The 23,889-nt window shown below is 37.7% G+C and overlaps 1 protein-coding gene across 7 annotated transcripts in view; it reads left to right on the plus strand.

The window, feature by feature from the left end:
- NRF1 (nuclear respiratory factor 1) overlaps nt 1-23,889 on the plus strand; it is a 117,721-nt gene that overhangs the window by 33,232 nt on the left and 60,600 nt on the right. For 6 of the 7 annotated variants that reach the window (XM_036426778.2, XM_036426825.2, XM_036426832.2 and 3 more), the window contains exons 2-3: nt 8,285-8,516; nt 17,039-17,153. In XM_036426778.2, the coding sequence (XP_036282671.1) occupies nt 8,294-8,516; nt 17,039-17,153 (338 nt within the window). In that variant the 5' untranslated portion in view covers nt 8,285-8,293. The remainder of the gene's footprint in view (nt 1-8,284; nt 8,517-17,038; nt 17,154-23,889) is intronic. The other variant, XM_036426788.2, reaches the window with a different exon arrangement.

The following is a 23,889-nucleotide window of genomic DNA, read 5'->3' on the forward strand; positions in this document are numbered from 1 at the left end:
TATCATTAGTTTTAAGTTTCAAAAAGATATTATAATTATTGGCTTTTAAAGCTCATTTTGTTAAAAGTCAAAGTAATATATTCATATGATCAAAGATCAATTAGAAGGGCTTAAAATAAAAATCAGTCTTTTGCCATATTCTTCCATCCTCCCTTCCCACTTTTTAAGAGACAGTTTCTTTTAACTGTTTTTTATTATAGTTTATTTTGTTTCTAGTGTTATGAAACAACTTCTGCATAACTAAGTAATATTTCTATACCATCTCTTCTTGATTTATCAAACTTGGGTATTTTTTACTTTCTTGTAAATAAGGCTTACCTTTCTGTGTCCTCTATTTTTGATAATTATAACTAGAGGCCCAGTGCCGGGTAGGGTTCCTAGTGGCTGCTGGCTGGGTGCTCCCTCTCTTCACCCAGCCAGCCCACTTACTGCTCGAACTCCCTGAAGAACTCCGATGGAAGGGACAATTTGCATACTATGCTTTTATTAAATAAGATAATACTAAGTTCTTCCATCTCTTCTTGATAGTATCTCTGACTCCCATCACTGTGTAAAGATGGGGTGGGAGTTTTCCTCACCATCATCCACCTCTCCACCCCTCTCCTACATCCTCATTTCTTTCAGCCTTATCTTTGCTTCTACATTGTCATAATTCATAACTTTTACATTCTTTTTTATATTCTGTTTGATTTTCCATGTTTTTATCTATAGTTGGAATCTGCAAATGGAAAATAATAAACTGCATACATGACTATATGGCTTTTGCTCTGTAGAGAGAGCCCAGTGGTATAGGAGGAGGATGTATTTTCTCTCTGCAAGGCCAATAGCTCCCTTGAGCTATTTGGAAGAGAATATTCCTAGGATGGTCAAATGGGTTCTTCTTATTTTAAGTACCATTTATTACTCAGAATTACACCACGCTTTACCTTGCTTCCGTTTTCACTTTGACTTTCTTATGCAGTTGTTTTCTATTTTTCCCGCTTTGGTGAGATTTTGACCCATTACCCTACATCCCCCAAAAATCAAATCCTATTTTTAGCTTTTTTGAGAAAGTGTTCTGCTTAGTAAAATTTCTGTCTTAGTTAAAAAGTTTAGATTCTGGACATGTCTGGGAATGTAAATTGGGTTTTTCTGTTTGGACTGTAGATATAGTCTTGCTCTGAGACTTTCCCTTAGGCAGTTCTTACAGCTTTTCTTTTGATATGATAATATCATTGATTAGACTAATGCTTTCTTTTACATTTAGTTATACCTTGATTGGATTTCCTGGCCTGCCTTTTCCTACTTTGATTTTTAAATTACTCTCTATACTTAATCTCATTTTTATGTGTAGATTAGACTAAATTTAAGTCTCTTGGATATTTTATCCAAATTCCCGAAGCTCCCCTGGTATTATGAACTTCAACTACCGGGGTGCTGAGACTAGAAAATCCGATTTTTCTGTGCTCTCTTCCATTATCTTTCAGTCCCACTCTTACTGCCCTGAAATGGCAAAAGCAGAGACTTCTCTGAACCACAATGCACCATCCTTTATACTTCATATAATAAAGAAGAACCTTCAGATAAAGCACATGTGACATCCCCAGGTGATGATCCAGGTTAAGAAAGAGATTTTAGTATACTTGTTACCATGTTACATTAGTGTTGACTAATCTGCTGACCATCACTGGCTCCAGGTGATAGACAGATATGCCTTTTTAATTTGATGTGGTGTTTAGAATTCTGTGTTGCTGGTGCTTTTATTTTGTTTTTCACATCTGTTCAGAAGAATCGCTGTCAGGTCTATATTCTCCATTTTGTGCACTGTCAGGAAATGATGCTAGAGATGATGGTTGCCTGTAGTTTATTTATTTTATGTCTAGGAGAACTGTATCTTAATTGTTAGTTAATATAATAAAGGGCTTTTTACCAAGACATGGAAACAACTTGTATCCATTGACCAATGATTGGATAAAGATGCAGTACATACGTATTTGCATTGGAATACTACTCAGCCACAAAAAGGTGAAATACTGCCACTTGGGACAACATTGATGAATCTTGAAAGTATGCTAAGTGAAATAAGTTAGGCAGAAAAGGATACGAACCATATGACTTAACTTATATGTGGTATAAAACAAAAACAACAAACAGCCCAGCTGGTGTGACTCAGTGGTTGAGTGTTATCCCATGAATCAAGAGGTTCAATTCTCCATCAGATCATGTGCTCGGGTTAGGGGCATGTGAAAGTGGCTTATCCAATGTTTTCTCTCTCATGGATATTTCTCTCTATCCTCCCTTCCTCTTTCTCTAAAACCAATTTAAAAACAAACAAACAAACAAACAAAAACCATATTTGCCCTGCTAGTGTGGCTCAATGGTTGTGCGTCACCCTATGAACCAGGAGGTCACATATCGATTCCCAGTCAGGGCACATGCCCAGGTTGTGGGCTCGATCCCCAAAGTGGGTCCTGCAGAAGGCAGCTGTTTAATGGATTCTTTCTCAACATTGCTGTTTTTTTCTCTCCCTCTCCCTTCCTCCTCAAAATCAATAAAAATATATTTTTAAAAAGCAACAAATAAAATTCATGAATACAGACAACATTATGGTGGCTACCAGAGTGGAAAAGGGGTACAGGGGAAGATGCATAGGTTAAAGGGGTTCATATATATGGTGATGGAAGGAAACAGGACTTTGTGTGGTGAGCATACAATTGAATATTCAGATGTATTATACAGTTGTATACCTGCAACTTAGGTAATCTTATTAACCAGTGTTACTTTGGTAAATTAAAAAAGAAAGAAAGAAGCGTATTTTAGATGTCTGACTCAAAACCTTTTGTGTTCAATTAAAAAAAACAAAAAAACACAGAGATGGAAGTCTAATTTAAAGGTGAAGAAATTGAGGCCCAGCCCTTGTGAGAATAGTCAGGAAATAAGTCAAAAAGGATAGAATCATAAAACCATAGTAATTCTGGCATTATAATAATATTAAGCATATGTGCTGGGCACTGTGTATCTGGATGGTCTCATTTAATCCTCATGTCCTTTTGAATAAAGGAATTACCTTTTTCTTTTCATTAAAAAGAGTTGAAATTGAGACTTAGAGGTTAAATAATGTCTAGGGGTTCTGGATATGCAGTAATAGTCTGTCCTGTGTGTGTGTGTGTGTGTGTGTGTGTGTGTGTGTTTTAAATCATATTATTTAATATGTTTTCATCCATTAGCCTTTCCAGTTTTGCTATCTAGCGAACCTGACTCCTCATGGATGAGTGCTAAAAGCATCACTGAAAATGTCTTGGGGAGGGTGGGCAAGGTGATCTCCAGCAATGGCTTTAGGCAACCTATTTTATACATTATTTTTTTTTAAACATTGAAAGCATCATTGACAAGTATCCCACTCTGCTTCAGAGTAGTTTGAAATACTTTTGCCTTTGCTTTTTCACAGAGTGCTGAATAAAAATGGTTAGAGAGGCTGAAGGATGGGATGGAGAATGAGGTAGAAAGATGAGGCACTGGACAGAAGTGACAAGTCTGTGAAGCAGACAGCTATTGATTTATGCAGTAATTGCATTCTGAAGAAAAGAATTGAAATCCATTATGCCAAGTGCATAGTGTACAAATCCCTTTGAAAAGCAGTTAGATGCCATCTAATCCCAAATCATTTGAAAACAATTTTGAAGTACCCAGAATTCTAAAATGCCCTAAGCAGTTCATCTCTTAGTCTAGGAGAACAGTGAAATGGATGGGAAATAGTGTTTTAATGTTGTCTTTCTCTCATGTTATTTTTAATTGTGTAACTTAGTGTTAAATTGCATTTTAGATATGTACAAATCTGGGAGGTAGGATATATTCCCTTGAATATTCTGAAACACACCAAACATAGGCTATGGAAGAAACCTCTCAATTTTTTTAATTTTGACATAATTTCAGGCTTTTAGAAAAGTAGTATAAGAACTATCTTTTTTTTTTTTAGATTAATATTTTATCATGTTTTCTTTCTTTCCTCTCTATATTAAATGCTTATTATTGTACCAGGTACTTGTTAAAAGCTCCTTTTGAAGAAATGAGGGTGTGAGTTTATCTATGAAGGTATTATATCACACAGAACTACAAGGCTGGGAGATGATCTCAAGCAGAAAAGAAAATATAGAAAGGGGTTTCAACAGATAGACAATTATTAGATCTTTTTGAATTTTTGGCATACATTTAATTTTATTTTGAACTACAGAATACTCCCTGAGATAATCAAATAGTTCCAAGGATAAGAATCACTTGAGTTACAAGGATGAGTTATGCTATGTGTGTGGTGTGAGAGTGAAAATAGATGATGAAAAGTTAGAGCTCTCCCCCCCCCCCCCAAGAAAAAAAATCAGAAACAGCACAAGAATATAAAACAGAAATCAAGGACCTTAGAAAAGTAAAAAGTTGGGCAGTTACATGGAAATAGTTGACCAAAAGAAGAAAGGTATCAGGACGAAGCTTAAGAAAGCAATTACTCAGAGGAACAAAGGATTTTAAAAGTCCCCAAAGAAGGGAAAAGAAACCTTAATAATAGAATAGAATAAATTGAGAAAAGAATTTTGTATGAATAAATAATTATTTTTTTATTTAAAACCACAAAGGTCATATTTCTATATCTATATGGCTGCCTTTTTGTGAGGTAATTAATCTCTTGAGTATGCATGCATTCTTTTTTATAGAGTGTCTTTCATAGAGCAGAAGTTTCTAATTTTAATGACATCCAGCCTAGTCAGTTACTTCTTTCCATAGATCATGCCTTTGGTGTTGTATATAAAACATTGTTGCCATACCCATGGTCATCTAGATTGTCTCATGTTATTTAGGAGCTTTGTATTTTACACTTAGGTCTATGATCTACTTTGAGTTACTTTTGTAAAGACTGTCAAGTCTATGTCTAGATTCATTTTTTGGCATGTAGATGTCCAGTTATTTTATCACCATTTGTTGGAGACTGTCTTTGGTCAATTGTATGTATTGCCTTTGCTCCTTTGTCAAAGATCAGTTGACTATATTTATGAAGGCTTATACCTTTACTTTTTATTCTTTTCCATTGATCTGTCTGTCTGTTCTTTCATCGATACCACACTACTTTGATTACTATAGCTTTAAGTCTTAAAGTCAAGTATTGTCAGTCTTTTGGCTTTGTTCTTTTTCAACATTGTGTTAGCTATTCTGGGTCTTTTGCCTCTCCATATAAACTTTAGAATCAGTTTGTCAATATCCATAAAATAACTTGCTGGGATTTTTTATTGGGATTGCATTGAATCTGTAGATCATATTAGAACATCTTGATAGTAGTAGTGAGGTTTCCTACTGTGAGACTTATTTCTTCTTTGATTTTTTTTTTTTATTGTTGCTAATCCTCATCTGAGGATATTTTTTCCATTGATTTTTAGAGAGAGTGGAAGGGAGGAAGAGGCAGGGAAAGAGAGAGAAAGAGAGAGGGAGAGAAGGAGGAAGGGAGGGAGGAATAGAACTAACAACCCATATACATGCCCTTGACCCAGAATTGAACCCACAACCCTTTCATGCCTGGGCCAACACTCTAATCACCTAGCAACACTGGCTGGGGCCTCTTTGATTTCTTTCTTTCTTTTTTATTTTATTTTATTGATTTTTTACAGAGAGGAAGAGAGAGGGATAGAGAGTTAGAAACATCGAGGAGAGAGAGTCATCGATCAGCTGCCTCTTGCACACCCCCTACTGGGGATGTGCCCGCAACCAAGGTACATGCTCTTGATCGGAATTGAACCCGGGACCTTTCAGTCCGCAGACCGACGCTCTACCACTGAGCCAAACCGGTTTCGGCTCTTTAATTTCTTTTATCAGTGTTTTATAGTTTATTTTTTCCAAATAGATATTGTTCATATTTTGTTAGATTTATACCTAAGTATTTCATTTTTTGGTTACTAATGTAAATGGTATTGTGTTTTTAATTTCAAATTCTATTTGTTCATTGCTGTTATATAGAGAACTATATAACATCCTGGTGCACGAATTTGTGCACGGGTAGGGTCTGGCTGGCCTTACTCCAATGTGGGCCTGTTGTGGGCGGGGTTGGCTGGAGAGAGGGGCCAGGAGAGAGGGGGCTGGAGGACGGGTCACCCCCCCAATTGGGCTGGTTGGCCAGCCACAGAGCACATGATAGCTACTGGTCTGATGATTGCTTGGCTTTTATATATATAGATTGGTTTTTGTACAGTATATGAAATTTGTGATTACTGCAACATTGCCATAATCATTTACTAGTTTCAGAAGTTTTGTTGTTGATTCTTTTGGATTTCCTACATAGACAATCATATCATCTTTTTTACCCCATTCCGAGTCACTATTCTTTCTCTTTCTTTCTGCATTAGCTAGGACTTTCAGTACAGTGTTGGAAAGGAGTGAGAAGTGGGGGCATCCTTGCTTCATTCCTGATGTTAACAGGAAAGCTTCTATAGTAGTCCCTGCTTATACACAGTTTCATTTTCAGCAGTTTTGTATATCCACAGTCAATTGTCATGGCTCAGTGATGAAGGATCACCCAAAATATGATGATCCTTCTTCTGATACATCATCAGAAGGTCAATAGTAGCCTGACACTGATTCTCAAAGTCTACATCATTCATCTCACTTCATCTCATCCTGTAGGCATTTTATCATCTCACATTATCACAAGAAGGAAGGGTGAGTACTGTACAATAAGATATTTGAGGGAGAGAAAGAGGGAGACCACATTCACATAACTTTATTATAGTGTAATAATTTTTCTATTTTATTATTTTTGTTAATCTTACTGTGCCTAATTATAAATTACAGAGAAAAACATATACTAGTATAGGGTGTAGTACTAGCCATGGTTTGAGGGATCCACAACGAGTCTTGATGTGTATCCTCCACAGATAAGGTGGGACTGTAGTAGTTCGCACTGTTAGGTATGATGTTATCTGTAGATTTTAAAAATCAGGTTAAGGAAGTTTCCTTCTATTCCTACTTTGCATTTCTTCTTTTTAAAGGTTGAATAGTATTGCATTGTATTATCCATTCATCCATCAGTGGACAGTTGGGTTGCTTCTACCTTTTGACTATTGTGAATTTTGCTGTTCTGAACATGGTTAGGTATAAATAGCCCTTTGAGACTGCTTTCATGGTTTCTGGCTATAGACCCAGAATGGAATTGCTGGGTCATATAATAATTCTTTTAAGGCTTTTTTGAGGAACCAATGTGCAAAGTTTTATATACAGGTATGTCTATTGCACTGATATTTATAATAACAAAAATTTGGAAGCTGCAGCCTTGCCATGTATCAGTAGGTGATTGGTTGCATAATTAAGGCACATATTACAATATAGTATTCTGCAGCTATTTAAAAAGGTCTGGTAGAGCTGAATGTTTTGACATGTCAGACATCCAGGTATACTGTAATAAGAAAAAAGCAAACTATAGAACAGTATGTGTAATATGAATCTGTTTTTAGTTTAAGTCATATGTATGTATGTATGCTTCAAAAATGTTTTTGTTTTAAGAAAATGCACTTCTCTGTAGTTGTTGGGGAAAGAGGGAACATATTATAAGTGCAGAAGAAGAGCAAACCTTTATCTTCTTTATAAATTACTGCATCAGTTTAGGATTTACATGAAGCATAGTTTATAAGCAGAAAACCCAATTTGAATGATTGCAGTTTTTTGGGGGTGGGAATTTAACACCCATTTGTCTATGAAATACAAAGAAAATATTAAGTATTTCATTTACTTATTAAGTGTTTTTATGTCTATAGTGTCAAGTGCCAAGTCACTGGGATCTTTTAAATATCTTTTTTTGTTATATTTGTCTTTTACTGTTATATGTAATATCAAAGTATTTATTGTTTTGTGACCTCAGCTATAAAACTATCACAGTGGCCCTGGCCTGTTTGGCTCAGTGGATAGAGCGTTGGCCTGCAGACTCAAGGGTCCCAGGTTCGATTCCGGTCAAGGGCATGTATGTACCTTGGAGGCGGGCACATCCCCAGTAGGGGGCGTGCAGGAGGCAGCTGATTATGTTTCTCTCTCTCCCTTCCTCTCTGTAAAAAAATCAATAAAAAATATATAAAATAAAATTAGCACAGTGAATTTCCATCAAAAGGTATTATATAAGGAAAATATTCTAACATTTTTGGGTCATATTTGAATGGGGCTTCCCATTTCCCATGAGTTGGTGAAGTGAGGTATGTAGTGAAATCAAAGGGAAAATATCACCTGGCTTAAGTATAGTGTTACATTATGCACTGAATTCTGTTCTTTGCCTTTTTTCTGACAGTAGATCTACATGGAGGAGCACGGAGTGACCCAAACTGAACACATGGCCACCATAGAAGCCCACGCAGTTGCCCAGCAAGTACAGCAGGTCCATGTGGCTACCTACACTGAACACAGTATGCTGAGTGCTGATGAAGACTCGCCTTCCTCTCCAGAGGACACCTCTTACGATGATTCCGACATACTCAACTCCACAGCTGCCGACGAGGTAACAGCCCATCTGGCTGCTGCAGGTAATGTTGTTGGTATTGGAAGTTCTTTATTTTTTGCTTAACTCTGGTACCCTGCATATCTGGAAGAGCCTAGGATGTAGACACTCTCACATTTATCTTCATATCACATCTTCACGATTTTGTTTTAAGCCTTGGATTTTGTGCCAGTGCTATACTACTAAGACTTAAGTCCTAGAATCATATACTATTGGTGATATGACTTGTGTTTTTTTATTTTATTTTCATTCATTCTAACCATCTTTTGATTTTTAACTGAAGCATTTGGTCCATTTATATTAAATGTAATCACTGATATATTTAAGTTCAAATTGATCGTGTTTACTGTATGCTTTCTCTATCTCACTTGTTCTGTGTTTTCTTTTCCTTTTAGAGTGACTGAAAGTTTTTATTTTTCTCTTGTTAGTTTGAAGATTATATATACTTTTTCTATTAGGGGTACTTCTAGAAATTATAACATACATACTTTACTTATGTCAAAGTATTTTATAATTGATACTTGTGTCCTCTTTAGATATAATGCAAATTTCTTAGAACACCAAATTTCTTTCTTTAAAATTTTTATTGAATTTATTGGGGTGATACTGGCTAATGAAATTACATAAGTTTTAGGTGTACAGTTCCATATTTCATCATCTGTATATTATGTTGTGTGTTTACCACCCAACGCCAAGTCTCCTTTGTCACCATTTATTCCCCCTTTATCTTCTTCTTCCTCCCCCACCCACCCTTCTTTCCCTCTGGTAATCACCATACTGTTGTCTGTGTGTAGGTTTTTATTTGTTTGTTTGTTTCCCCCCCCCCTTTTTAAGCAATTGTGGCTGGGATTGTTTTCTTAGTTTCCTTTTCTGATAGTTCATCATTGGTGTATAAAAATGTAACCGATTTCTGGATATTTATTTTGTATGCTATTGATTTACTGAATTCATTATCAATTCTAATAGTTTTTTTGATGGAGTCTTTAGGGTTCACTATTTACAGTATTATGTCATCTGCAAATAATGACAGTTTTTCTTTATCCTTTCCAATTGGAATGCCTTTTATTTCTTCTTGTCTAATTGCTGTGTTTAGAACTTCCAGTACTATGTTGAATAAGAGTGGTGAAAGCAAACATCCCTGTCTTGTTCTGATCTTAAGGGAAATGCCTACTGTTTGCCCATTGAGTATGATGTTAGCTGTGGGTTTGTCATATATGGCCTTTATTATGTTGAGGCATGTTCCCTCTATTTCCACTTTGCTGAAAGTTTTTATTATAATTGGGTGGTGGATTTTGTGCGTCTATTGATATGATCATGTGATTTTTATCCTTTATTTTGTTTGATGTGGTATATCAAGTTTATTGATTTGTGGTTATTAAACCAACCTTGAACCTCTGGAATACATCCAACCTAATCATGGTATATGATCTCTTTAATGTATTACTGAATCTGGTTTGCTAATTTTGTTGAGGATTTTAGCATCTATGTTCATTAGGAATATTAGCCTGTAATTTTCTTTCTTTGTAGTGTCTTTATCTGGTTTTGAGATTAGCATAATGTTGGCTTCATAAAATGGGCTTGAGAGTCTTCCCTCCTCTTGAATTTTTTGGAATACAGTAAACACGATTTTGTGGACCTAAATTCATTGGACTCGGATTTAACAGACAAAATTTCCAGTCCATATAGCATGTGTGAACATTAACACCCTATTAATTTTAAAATGCTTTTAACCAAATTTGCTTATAAATAAACAGGTTATTTTATTGTTGTTAATTCATTGTTATTTTTAAGAAATTCTTGTGAATAAGCCATATGTTGGAAAAAACACTAGTAATTTAGCCAGCATAAATAAATATTGTATATCTATACCGATAGTCTACATATTTAAATCCAAGAGTCACTGCACATAGACAATGTTCAGCCAATGATTATCACTTGATCACACCACATTGCATGCCAGTATTTGTTGCTTGTTTATCTGTCATTTTTTTTTTTCAAATAGGTTTTCAATTTCTTGCTTTCTCTCTTCTTCTACTGGCACTCCCATGATGTAAATATTGGTATCCTTGAAGTTGACCCAGAGGCTCCTTACACTATCCTCATTTTTTTTAATTCTTTTATTTTTTTTATTTTTTTTTTTTTGCTGTTCTGATTGGGTGTTTTTGCTTCCTTATATTTCAAATCGCTGATTTGATTATCTGCTTTATCTACTCTACTGTTGATTTCCTGTAAATTACTCATTTCAGTTATTGTATCCTTTATTTCTGACTGGTACTTTTTTATACTGTTGAGGTTATCACTAAGTATATTGAGCATCTTTATAGCCATTGTTTTCAACTCTGCATCTTCTAGACTGCTTGTCTCCATTTTGTTGAGTTCTTTTCTGGAGTTTTGTTCCGTTCCTTCATTCGGGGCAGCCTCCTTGCATTTGTTTCTATGTATTAGTTACTGAGTTGCTACATCTCCCAGGCTTGGTAGAGTGGCCTAATGCAAGTATTCTGTAGGGTCCAGTGGCACAGCCTCCCCTGTCACCCAAGCTGGGCACCCAAGGTGCACCCCCTCCCCAACCTCAGTGTAGGCTGTGTACACCCTCCTTTTGTAGTTGAGCCTTGATTGCTGTTGGCATGTCAGTGGGAGGGATCTACCCCGTGGCTGTTCAGCTGCAAGGACTGGGTGCAACCACTGACCTCAGACCACTCTGGAGGATCAGCTGTGCTGGAGCCCACCTCATAGAGCAGGACTTACTTCATTGGGGCTCTGGTGCCCACTGAGGCCACACCTTGAGTGTGTCACTTCCGGAGGTCTTTGGGTGGTTGTGCTTCAAAATCGCTAAATATAGCTACTGGGTGTGCTGGCTGTGTTCAGAGTTGCTACATCTCTCAGGCTTGGTAGAGTGGCCTAATGTAAGAAGGGGCCTCTCAGGAGGTGCAGCTGGGGCCTCTCAGGAAGTGCAGTTGCCACCTGTGTTCTGCGTGGGGCCACCTGGCATGAGCTATAAAGTAATCTGCAGATGACTGCTACCTATGCTGGGCTTGGTGGTGCCCAGGCAAGGCCAGTCTGTAAACTGCTGCCTGGTGCTGAGCCTATGGCCACTTAGTGAGAGGTATGGTGAAGCCAGATGCTACTTGTTTAGGAAAATCTGAAGCAAGCCAAGACAGATTATTGTCTGGAAAAGCTATGGAAAACAGCTTGGGTGGGCCCAAAAGTTGGGTTGAGTGGAACCTCAGAGAATCACCAGGCGGGGAAAACTATGCAAGCCAAGTTATTGGAGTCTCAGATATAGCCTGCTTGCAATGTGGAGGAAGGGCTCAGTAAAGAAACAATGGCCTCTGCCATTATGTCAGGGAAACAGTCCCTCTTTGTAGGTCTCATGTCTTTCAAGCTGTCACACCAAGGCTGGGGCTCAGAGAGAATGAGTCCGAGTAAGTAAGTCTGTGCAAGGGCCCTTTAAGAGGAACTGGGTGGGACTCCAGCAGCCTTCAAACTCCCTCCGCCTCCTTCCCTGCTGGTCTTTACAGCCAGAAGTTATGGGGACTTCTCTTCCTTGCTCTGGAACCCTCAGTTGGGGGCCTGGTGTGGGGCTGGGACCCCTCACTCCTCAAGAGAGACCTCTGCAATTGAGACATCCCTCCCAATTTTTATCTGCCACACGTGGGTGTGGGACCAGTCCATTTGGCATCTCTACCCCTCCTAATAGTCTTGCTGTGGCTTCTTTAATTCCCTAGTTGTAGGACTTTCATTTAGCCAGATTTCAGGCAGTTGTGAATGATAATGGTTATTCTGTAGTTTAGTTGTAATTTTGATGTATTAATAGTTGTGGGAGGAGGCTAGTATGCTGCCATCTTGACCATACCTGCCTACTGGTTATATTTGAATGAATGCTAGATGCTGTGTTTGGAAGATGAATTTTATTTATTTATTTACTTACTTACTTTTATTATTTTTTAATCCTCATCCGGGGATATTTTTCCACTGATTTTTATTATTATTATTTTTTATTTTAATATATTTTATTGATTTTATACAGAGAGGAAGGGAGAGAGATAGAGAGTTAGAAACATTGATGAGAGAGAACCATCGATCAGTTGCCTCTTGCACACCCCCTACTGGGGATGTGCCCGCAACCAAGGTACATGCCCTTGACCGGAATCGAACCCGGGTCCCTTCAGTCCCCAAGCCGACGCTCTATCCACTGAGCCAAACCGGTCCCTGCTCCACTGATTTTTAGAGAGAGTGGACGAGAGAGGGAAAGACAGAGAGAAATATTGATGTGAGAGAAAAACATCAATTGGTTGCCTCCTGCACAAGCCCCAACCAGGGCCCAGGCCAGGGAGGAGCCTTCAACCACGGAACATGCCCTTGACCGGAATCGAATCCGGGACTGTTCAGTCCACAGGACAACGCTCTATCCACTGAGCCAAACCAGCTAGGGCAGGAAGATGAATTTTTAGAAGTAATTTGGGTAATAACTATATATGGTTTCAGATGGGTATGAGATTGATTGGGATGAATACTGAGTTATATAATGTCTAATCACTGGGTTGTACACCTGAAACTAATAATATTGTATGTCAACTGTAATTGAAAAATTAAAAATTCAAGTAAAAATAAGTAATTTGATGTCTAGAATAATATTATCCTCCTCGAGAGGATTTTTGTTTGCTTCTGCCAGATGTCTGAGGGCACTAGCAATCCTGGATCATCTTAATCCAATTTAAGGTTTTAAGACTTTTTCTGGGCCACTAAATTACTTAAAGCTGAGGTATATTTTGTACCATTCTCTTTGTTATTTACATTGTGTATTTAGCATTACATGGAAGATTCTTAAACCATACACTTGGGTGGATCTGATACTGGACTTAGATGATTAGGAAAAACTGAAGAGGAGATCAATGATCAGGAATAGCCAAAATACAACATCTTTTTAATACATGATGTATTTAAGGGGAGGAAGATAGATGTAACTAAGAGTAATCTTTTTACCATAAGTTTTTATCTATTGTATATTTCTGGAATGGTGAATTTAAAAATAAAGCTTAGTAGCAGCAAATCACATGAAATATTTGTAAAATACATTTTTGAAGTTCTTATATGTTCCAGAAGAGGGCATCCTAACATCGGGAATCCAGATCAGCTTCTTTCCTAGGAAGAAATGCGTTTGAGACAGAGTTTTACTGTATTACTGTACTGTATTGTCATAGTGCTGAGATTAGGAAAGGACTTTAACTTAACCCTTTTATGCGGCAGATATGCAAACTGAGGCCCAGTTGGTGAAAATAATTCACCATTTAATTATTCAGTAATATATACTTACTATATACTCTATTTCTACATATAGATACAATGAATAAGACAAGCAAGAGCTTGCTATTGAAGGTGTTTACAGACCAGTGGCGGGAGAAGGGTATATATAATAAAGTAAAATATTTTCAGAAAGTACTATGTGCTCTGAAATAAATAATGAAGTAAGGTCAATGAAGAGGAAGGGATAATAGGTAGCTGCTTTTCCTTATCCTATTTCCCCCCTCCACTGAGGTAACCTGTTCTGTTCTGAATTTGGTCTTTATCATTACCTTCCATTTCTTTTGTTTTTGCTGTATATCAGTAAATAATACTTAGCATTGTTTTGCATGTTTTAAGTTTTATATGAATGGTATTATTATACTCTGATGTTATCATTTTATAAAATTTCTAGAGGCCTAGTGCACGAAGTTCATTCACTCAGTCCAGCCTGCACGCTCTTCAATCTGGGACCCCTCTCATAATTCAGGACTGCTGGTTCCCAACTGCTCACCTGCCTGTCTTCCTGATTGCCTCTTACAGCTTCTGCCTGCCAGCCTGATCACCCCCTAACCACTCCCCTGCCAGCCTGATTGATGCCTAATTGCTCCCCAGCCAGCCTGATTGCCCCTTAACTCCCCTCCCCTGCAGGCCTGGTCACCCCTAACTGTCCTCCCCTGCTGGCCATCTTGTGGCAGCCATCTTTGACCACATGGGGATAGCCATCTTGTGTGTTGGGAGTGACAGTCAATTTGCATATTACTCTTTTATTAGATAGGATGTTTATTCATTTGGTATTATTTTTCTGAGATTCATGTTGATAATATGACTATATATTTTCATTTTAATTGTTTGATAGTCCATTATCTGGCTGTCTCATATATTGGTAGAATTCTTAGGTTGTTTATAATACTTTGCAAATTATAATTGCTGCAAATTAAAATCATCTTACATATTTTCTCATCTTAGGTTGTTTATTATGTTTTGCAATTATAATTGTTGCAAATTAAAATCATCTTAACAACCGAGGCCGGTTTGGCTCAGTGGTAGAGCGTCGGTCTGCAGACTGAAAGGTCCCAGGTTCGATTCCGGTCCAGGGCATGTACATTGGTTGCGGGCACATCCCCGGTGGGGGGTGTGCAGGAGGCAGCTGGTCGATGTTTTTCTCTCATCGACATTTCTAGCTCTCTTATCTATCTCCCTTCCTCTCTGTAAAATATCAATAAAATATATATATTTTTTAAATCATCTTACATATTTTCTTGTGCAAATTGTGAGAGTTCCTTTTGGCATTGGTTTTCAAACTCTTCTGACAATATCCCACAGTAATACATTTTACGTTGTTATCTCAAATACACAAATGCACATGATATGAAATAACAGTTTCTCTTGAAGTAATACTTACCCCCTACTACATGTAACACAATATCTGATATGTTCTATTCTCTTTCACTTCAGTGTATTTTATTAAAAACAAAACAAAAAATTATTTATGAGCCACCATAGGGTGGAAACATGCGGTGTGAAAGCCATTGTTTAAGGATATATCTAGGAAGGAGAGGGAATTGGAAGGCAAGGATCAGTACATTTTCAGTTTTACTAGATATTCCAAATTTATTTTCAAATTGTTGCATTAATTTCCATTCCCATAAGCAGTATACTAGAGTGCCTACTGCTTCTTGTCCTCACCTTATTTGGTATTATCAATCAGTTTTTGTTTTGGGCAGTTTGGTGGGTATGAAATACTATCTTACTATCGGTTTAATTTACTTGGCTCTGAGGTAGAGGTTTTAGCCAGTGCAGGAAGATTAGATACAGCACCATTTCAGATCTTTACTGATTATTCATTTTCCTCTTTTGCATATTTTTGCAGAGAGTGAAGTTCTAGAGATCTGCTGTACAACATTGTGCCTATATTTAACAATACTGTATTATACACTTAAAATTTTGTTAAGATGATAGATCTCATGTTAAGTGCTCTTACCACAATTAAAAAAATAAAATGTTGGAAAAAATATATCATTAAGATTTCCCCCCCTCTCCCAGCTATTTATGATGAAAGGTGGATTAAAAAAATCATTTCTTTTGACTTGCTTTGGGTCTCCTTTAAAAGGGTTTATTTAAGTCAGACTTATATTACTAAACAGCATTAGAGCAGCAGAAGATTTTCAGGAAGGCTTATTTTAATTGAGCCACTTAGAACATATATAACATTTATGCCAGTATAAATGTGAAGGATTAAAATTAATTTTTATTTAAGCCATTTATGGGATTCACAGATAAGTATAATGGTGGGTCATCTGTTAAAAATAAATCAATAAATAAGGCCCAAGCCGGCGTTGGCTCAGTGGTTCAGCATTCACCTATGGAGCTAGCTAGGAGGTCACGGTTCAATTCCTGGTTAGGGTATATACTCAGTTCCCAGTGTGGGGCGTGTAGGAGGCAGCTAGTCAATGATTCTCCTCATTGTTGTTTCTGTCTCTCTCCCTTCTTCTCTGAAATCAATATTTTTTTTTAAAAAAAGCAATGTCTTTGATATGTTTGAGATTTCATGAATCAGAGACTCCAATAGTTCCTGACGGCCTACCTTTATTTTAGTCATTAGTTTCAGGGCAAAACAGACCTACACACACACACACACACACACACACACACACACACACACACACACACACACACACCCTAGAGTGGCATAGGTTTTCTTTCATCTCTTTCCTATCAGGATGTTTTCATCATTTTGACCAATGGTCAACAACTCCATTTGGAGCACAATTTTCTGATATATAAGATAAAGTTTTCTAATTTAGTTGATACTCATCCAGATACTCTTCTTATAGGTATTGTTAGAATCCCAAGTACGAGTGATTATGTCTGACTTCCTTAATTTGGCCCATGTCACAGGAATAAAAATGAAGTTTAAAATCTAATTTTTTTGTTTTGGCAAGCTTCCTCTCAATGTTGCATATCATCTAGCACCTGTGAGAATATTTCCTTAGCAGTATGAGTATAATGGCAAAACAGAACAAAAAGCATTTTATAAAACTCAAGCCAGTCGCTTTTAAAAGAGATTAATTTTTAAGTTTTATTGGTAGATTGGAATATAATCCATGTTAAGTAATAGTGAAATATATTGATAATATCAGGAACATTTTATATTTATTGATAACATATTAGGAAACAGTGCTACCTTTTTTGTACTTTAGTGGTGTTCTGTCTTATATAGTTAACAGGCTCTGAATAATCTCAGCACACACGTTATTATTTCAGGTCCTGTGGGAATGGCTGCTGCTGCTGCTGTGGCAACAGGAAAGAAACGGAAACGGCCTCATGTGTTTGAGTCCAATCCGTCGATCCGGAAGAGACAGCAAACACGTTTGCTTCGGTGAGGGTGTTCTTATCCATATTGTTGTTATTTTTCAAATATTTCATGGAGTAGATGACACAATTAAAACATACATTATTAGGTTCACCAAAGATACCAGGTTAGATCCCTTGATGACAAAATTAGACTTTAAAGTACTCTTACGAAATTAAATAAATGCAACTAGAAATATGATTAACCAATGTATAAAATTAAGTAATTCAGAAAATCTATATGCCTGCTATGTGCCAGGCATTGTTCTAGGCTTTGAGAATATAATAGTGAACAAAACATTTCATTAAAGAGTATATTCTAGTGAAGGGGGAAAAGTGAACAAATATGTAATAGGTCAGATGATGATAAGTGCTGTGGAGGAAAATGAAGTAGAGTAAGGAAAAGTAAAGGTTAGGGGTTTAGGGGGAATATGTAGTTTCTCTTTTTTTTATAGGGTTGGTCTGGGAATGCTCTTAAGACAACCTTTGAACAGAGACCTGAAGTAAGTGAAAAGGCAACCTTGTTGATGTCTTGGGGAAGAGCTTTTCCCATGGGGACATGGGGATAGAGAAGGGGGAAGGTTCTGAAGTGGAAAGGAACATGATAGTCCTGTTAGGGGAATAGCTAGAGAGAAAATGAGAGGAGATCTGGTCAGTGGTAGTGCAGAGTCACATCATGAGGTCTTTTGATCCAGTATTGGGGCTTTGATTCTTGCTCTGAGTGAGGTGGGAAGTCAATGAAGGCTTTTGACCAAAGCAATGATATGGTCTGATTATATGTTTTAAAAGGGTCATTTAGGCTATTGTCAATACAGGAGTATAAGAATGGAAACAGGCAAACCAATTAAGAGGCTAATGGGCTAATGTTGTAGTCCAAGCCAGAAATAATAGTGCCTTTAAACCAATGTAGCAGCAGCAAAGGTAGAAAGAGGTAGTCAGGTTTTGATTGTATTTCAAATCAGCTCCAGCATGATTCATTGATGGATTGGATGTGGGATGTGAGGGGGGAAAAGGCCTGAAGGATTTTGGTCTGGTTACTGGAAGGACTGAGTTGACACCAGATGAGTAGCAGGTATGGGATTGAGGGCAGAATCAAGAATTTGGTTTTGGTTAAGTTTCTGATACATCTTAACCATTAAATAGAGATACAGAATAAGCAGTTGGAAATATGAATCTGGAATTCAAAAGAGAGATCTTAGCCCTGGCTGGTGTGGCTCAGTTAGGCATCATCCTGTGCACCTAAAGCTCGCTGATTCAATTCCCAGTCAGGGTATATGTCTGGGCTGTGGGCTCGATCCCTGGTAGGGGGAATTCAGGAGACAACAGATTGATGTTCTGCTCTCATATCGATGTTTCTCTCTCTTTCTCCTTCTCCCTTCCTCTCTCTAAAATTCAATAAAATATTATTTTTTTTTTTAAAAAAGAGAGATCTTAGTTGAGGATATAAACAATATATGTAATATTTAAAACTATGTGTTTGAAAGAGACCACCTAGGGAGTATGAACTTAAGCCTGAAGCACTCTACCCTTTAAATATTTTTGTTATTTTTATTTTACACAGAGGAAGGGAATGGGATAGTGAGATAGAAGCATCAGTGAGAGAGAGTTACCCATCGACAGCTGCCTCCTGCACTCCCCTTGCTGGGTATTGAGCCCGAAACCCAGGCATGTGCCCTAATCAGGAATTGAACTGTGACCTCCTGATTCATGGGGTGATGCTCAGGCACTGAGCTACATGGGCTGGGCATACCCTTTGGAGTTTGGAGAGATGAAAGGAACTAGCAAATGAGTCTAAAAAGCAACCAGTGCATCAGGAAGAAAACCAAGAGAGTGGTACCCTGGAAACCAAGTACAAAAAGTGTTTCAAGGAAGAGGGCATGTGACCAGCTCTATCAAATGCTGCTGACAGGTTGAATAAGATGCAAATTGACCTTTAGATTTAGCTACATAGGGGTCATGATTGAACTTAACCAAGACATTTTCAAGAATGGCAACAACAAAAGTATTGGAGGGTCTTCAAGAGAGAATGGAAGGGAGGAATTAGAGATAGTGAATATAATTCAGACCATTCCTGCAAGGAAGCCACCAAATTTCTTGTTTGGTATGTTATCTTTTGCTTGTTTTTATTTCTTTGGAAGAGTTTGTAGGTAGCAAAGAAAGATTAGTGTATAGGTGTGGACATGAAGAACTTAATAATTTGATTGTGTAACATGTATCCATATACTAGAGGCCAATGCATGAAAATTAGTGCAAGAGTAGGCCTTCCTTCCCCTAGCTGCTGGCACCAGTTTCCCTCGGCACCCAGGACCCGGGCTGCTTCCCTCCTCCGGCCACCAGCAGGCACCCGGGACCTGGGCTGTTTCCCTCCGGCCGCTGGCAGGCACTTGGGACCCGGGCTGCTTCCTTCCGGCTGCCCACAGGCACCCAGGACCTGGGCTGGATTCCCTGAGGTGGCCCACAGGCACCCGGGACCAAGACTGGCTTCTCCCTGGCCCAGGCTTTGTGAGGAAGGACATCTGGAATGACGTCTGGTCTAATTAGCATATTACCCTTTTATTATTATAGGGTAATAATAAGAAATTTATAAAATTTTCTAGAACTTTTTTCTTATAGTATTTTAAATACTACATCCCAGTTTTCTGGTATTTATTGGAATGTTGATTCCTAAAGGAGTGTCAGCCCATGTGAATGATACGTGATAAAAGCTAGAAAACATTCTACATTAAGAACATAAGATTATACAAAACTAAAGGAAAGCTTGAAAAGTACTAATAGTAGCTTTCAGCAAGCCTACAGATTACATGCCATTAGATGGGCAGTTCTCATTTCCTTTAATGATAGTACAGGCAGGAGGAATTAGAATGTATTATTTATAGACATATATTTGCTATGAGGAACATAGATAAAACAGTACATGGTTCTGGAGAAGATGGAAAACTTTATTTTAGATATGTTGGCTTTACTCCGCTTGAATTGGCATGACTCCCCAGTCCCTTAAAAGGACAGACTAGAGGGGGAAGCTGGCAGCAGCGTCTGAAGAGGCGCCAACCCCTTGGTGCTCCGCTGAGCCTAAGCCGCAGAGGGGTACACCCACCTAGGAGATGAAGAAACAGCAGCCCCGAGAGAAGTAACCCAGAATTATTCCGTGGAGGAGCAAGAACAAGAATCCAAGCCTGGACCCACCTAGGCAAGAGAAGGAACACCACATAACCAGACATCCTGAAAAGAGAGGCCATGGGGAGACAAAAACATAGTCCGCACGTGAAAGAAAAGCAGGCATCACCAGAAAAGGAAGTTAACGAGTCAGAGGCAAGCAGCCTGTCAGAGCAAGAATTCAGAGTAATGATCATAGGATGGCTAAAAAGAATGGAAGAGAAATTTGACAATAGCCAAGAAGAAATGAGGAAGAACCATGAGGAACTGAAGAAGAACCAAGAAGAAATGAAAAATGACATCGCTACCATGAAGAACTCAATAGAAAGCATCAAGAGTAGACTAGATGAAGCAGAGGACCGCATCAGTGAGCTAGAAGATAAGATGGAAAAAATACCCAAGTAGAGCAACTTCTAGAAAAAAAGATTAAAAAGCAGGAGGAGAGCCTACGGGAGCTTTGGGACAATACAAAACAAAATAATATTCGAATAATAGGGGTTCCAGAAGGAAAGGAAACTGAGGTAGACATGGAAAAAGTATTTCAAGAAATAATGACAGAAAACTTTCCTGAAATAGAGAAGGAAAAAACCACACAAATCCAAGATGCTCGCAGAGTCCCAAGCAAAATGAATCCCAGAAGACAGACTCGAAGGCACATTATAATTAAATTGGCAAACAACATCGACAAAGTAAGAATCTTAAAAGCAGCCAGAGAGAGACAGAAAGTTACATACAAAGGAACCCCCATCAGACTAGCAACTGATTTCTCAACAGAAACTTATCAGGCCAGAAGGGAATGGGATGAAATATACAAAGTCATGCAAAGTAAGGGTCTGAATCCAAGAATACTGTACCCAGCAAGGCTATCAATCAAAATTGAAGGGGAAATCAGGAGCTTCACAGACAAAAAAAGACTGAAGGAATTTATCTCCACCAAACCAGCAATGCAAGAAATGCTAAAGGGTCTACTGTAAAAATAAAGAAATAAGAAGTGAAGAAGGAACACGGGTATAGAATAAAAATGGCATCAAATGAGCACCTATCAATAATAACCTTAAATGTAAATGGATTAAATGCTCCAATCAAAAGACATAGGGTAACAGATTGGATAAGAAAACAAGACCCATACATCTGTTGTCTACAAGAAACCCACCTCAGAAAAAGAGATGCACACAGACTGAGGGTGAAGGGATGGAAAAAAGTTTTCCAGGCAAATGGAAATGAAAAAAAAGCTGGGGTAGCAATACTTATATCTGACAAATTAGATCTCACAGTGAAGGACATAATAAGAGATAATGAAGGCCACTTCATAATACTAAAGGGAACAATCCAACAAGAAGAAATCACCCTGGTAAATATATATGCACCCAATACAGGAGCAACCAAGTACATTAAAAAACTGCTGGAGGACATTAAGAGAGAGATTAATAGCAATACAATCATAGTAGGAGATTTTAATACCCCACTGTCACCCTTCGACAAATCATCTAAACAAAAAATCAGCAAAGAAATATCAATCCTAAATGACTCACTAGACCAGATGGAATTAATTGACATCTTCAGAACACTGCACCCCAAAGCCACAGAATATATATTCTTCTCAAGTGCACATGGGACATTCTCAAAGATAGACCACATTTTGGGACATAGGCAAAGTCTCTTCAAATTCAAGAAGATAGAAATCATATCAAGTATCTTCTCAGACCATAATGGCATAAAACTGGAAATTAACTTCAATAAAAATAATCCAAAGAAATCAAACACATGTAGACTAAACAGCATGCTATTAAACAAGGATTGGGTTACCAGAGAAATCAAGGAAGAAATTAAAAACATCCTGGAAACAAATGACAATGAAAACACAACAATCCAAAATCTATGGGACACAGCAAAAGCAGTTTTGAGAGGGAAGTTCATATCCTTACAAGCCTATTGCAAAAAACTAGAAAAAAGGGTAACAGATGATCTAACTCTACAACTCAAAGAGTTAGAAAAGGAGCAACAAGAAAAGCCCAATGTAAGCAGAAGGAAGGAAATATAAAAAATCAGAGCACAGATAAACGACATAGAGACCAAAAAAACAATACATAAGATCAACAAAACCAAGAGCTGGTTCTTTGAAAGAATAAACAAGATAGATGGACCTCTAGCCAGCCTAACCAAGAAACAAAGAGAGAGGACCCAAATAAACAAAATCAGAAATGAAAGAGGTGAAATAACAACAGACCCCACCGAAATACAACAGATTGTTACAAAATACTACGAACAACTCTATGCCAACAAACTGAACAACCTGGAGGAAATGGACATATTCCTAGAAAAATACAAACTTCCAAAACTCAATCAGGAAGAATCTAAAAATCTCAATAGACCAGTGTCTTGGGAAGAAATTGAAACAGTCATCAAAAAGCTTCCAGCAAACAAAAGCCCAGGGCCAGATGGCTTCACAGGAGAGTTTTACCAAACATTCAAGGAAGAACTAAAACCTATCCTCCTCAGACTATTCAAAAAAATCCAAGAGGAAGGAACACTTCCAAACTCCTTCTATGAAGCCAGCATCACCCTAATACCAAAACCAGATAAAGACAACTCAATGAAAGAGAATTACAGGCCAATATCCCTCATGAACATAGATGCCAAAATCCTCAACAAAATTCTAGCAAATTGTCTCCAGAAGAACATCACAAAGATCATACACCATGACCAAGTAGGATTTATTCCAGGAATGCAAGGATGGTACAATATCCGCAAATCAATAAATGTGATACATCACATAAACAAATTCAGAGATAAAAATCATATAGTCATATCAATTGATGCAGAAAAAGCATTTGATAAAATCCAACACCCTTTCCTGATAAAAACTCTTAACAAGGTGGGAGTACAAGGATCATACCTCAAAATAATAAAAGCCATATATGATAAACCCACGGCCAACATTATACTCAATAGGCAAAAACTAAAACCATTCCCTCTAAGAACAGGAACAAGACAGGGATGCCCACTCTCTCCACTCCTGTTTGACATAGTACTGGAAGTACTAGCCATTGCAATTAGACAAGAGGAGGAAATAAAAGGCATCCAAATTGGAAAAGAAGAAGTAAAGTTATCCTTATTTGCAGATGACATGATATTGTACATAAAAAACCCAAAAGACTCCATTAAAAAACTAATTGACCTAATAAATGAATTTGGCAATGTAGCAGGATACAAAATTAATGCCAAGAAATCCATGGCATTTCTATACACCAACAGTGAAACTACAGAAACAGAGACTAAAAAAGCAATTCCATTTACCATCGCACCAAAAAAATTAAGATACCTAGGAATAAATTTAACTAAGGAAGTAAAGGACCTATATGCAGAAAACTACACGACACTGAAAAAAGAGATAGAGGAAGATGTAAGGAGATGGAAGAATGTACCATGTTCATGGATTGGTAGAATCAACATCATCAAAATGTCCATACTTCCTAAAGCAATCTATAGGTTCAATGCCCTCCCCATTAAAATACCAACAGCATATTTCACTGACCTAGAAAGAACTCTCCAAAAGTTCATTTGGAACAATAAAAGACCCCGAATAGCCACAGCAATCCTGAGAAAGAAGG

This window comes from Pipistrellus kuhlii, unplaced genomic scaffold (assembly GCF_014108245.1).
Source record: "Pipistrellus kuhlii isolate mPipKuh1 unplaced genomic scaffold, mPipKuh1.p scaffold_m20_p_10, whole genome shotgun sequence".
Classification (NCBI taxonomy): Eukaryota; Metazoa; Chordata; class Mammalia; order Chiroptera; family Vespertilionidae; genus Pipistrellus; species Pipistrellus kuhlii.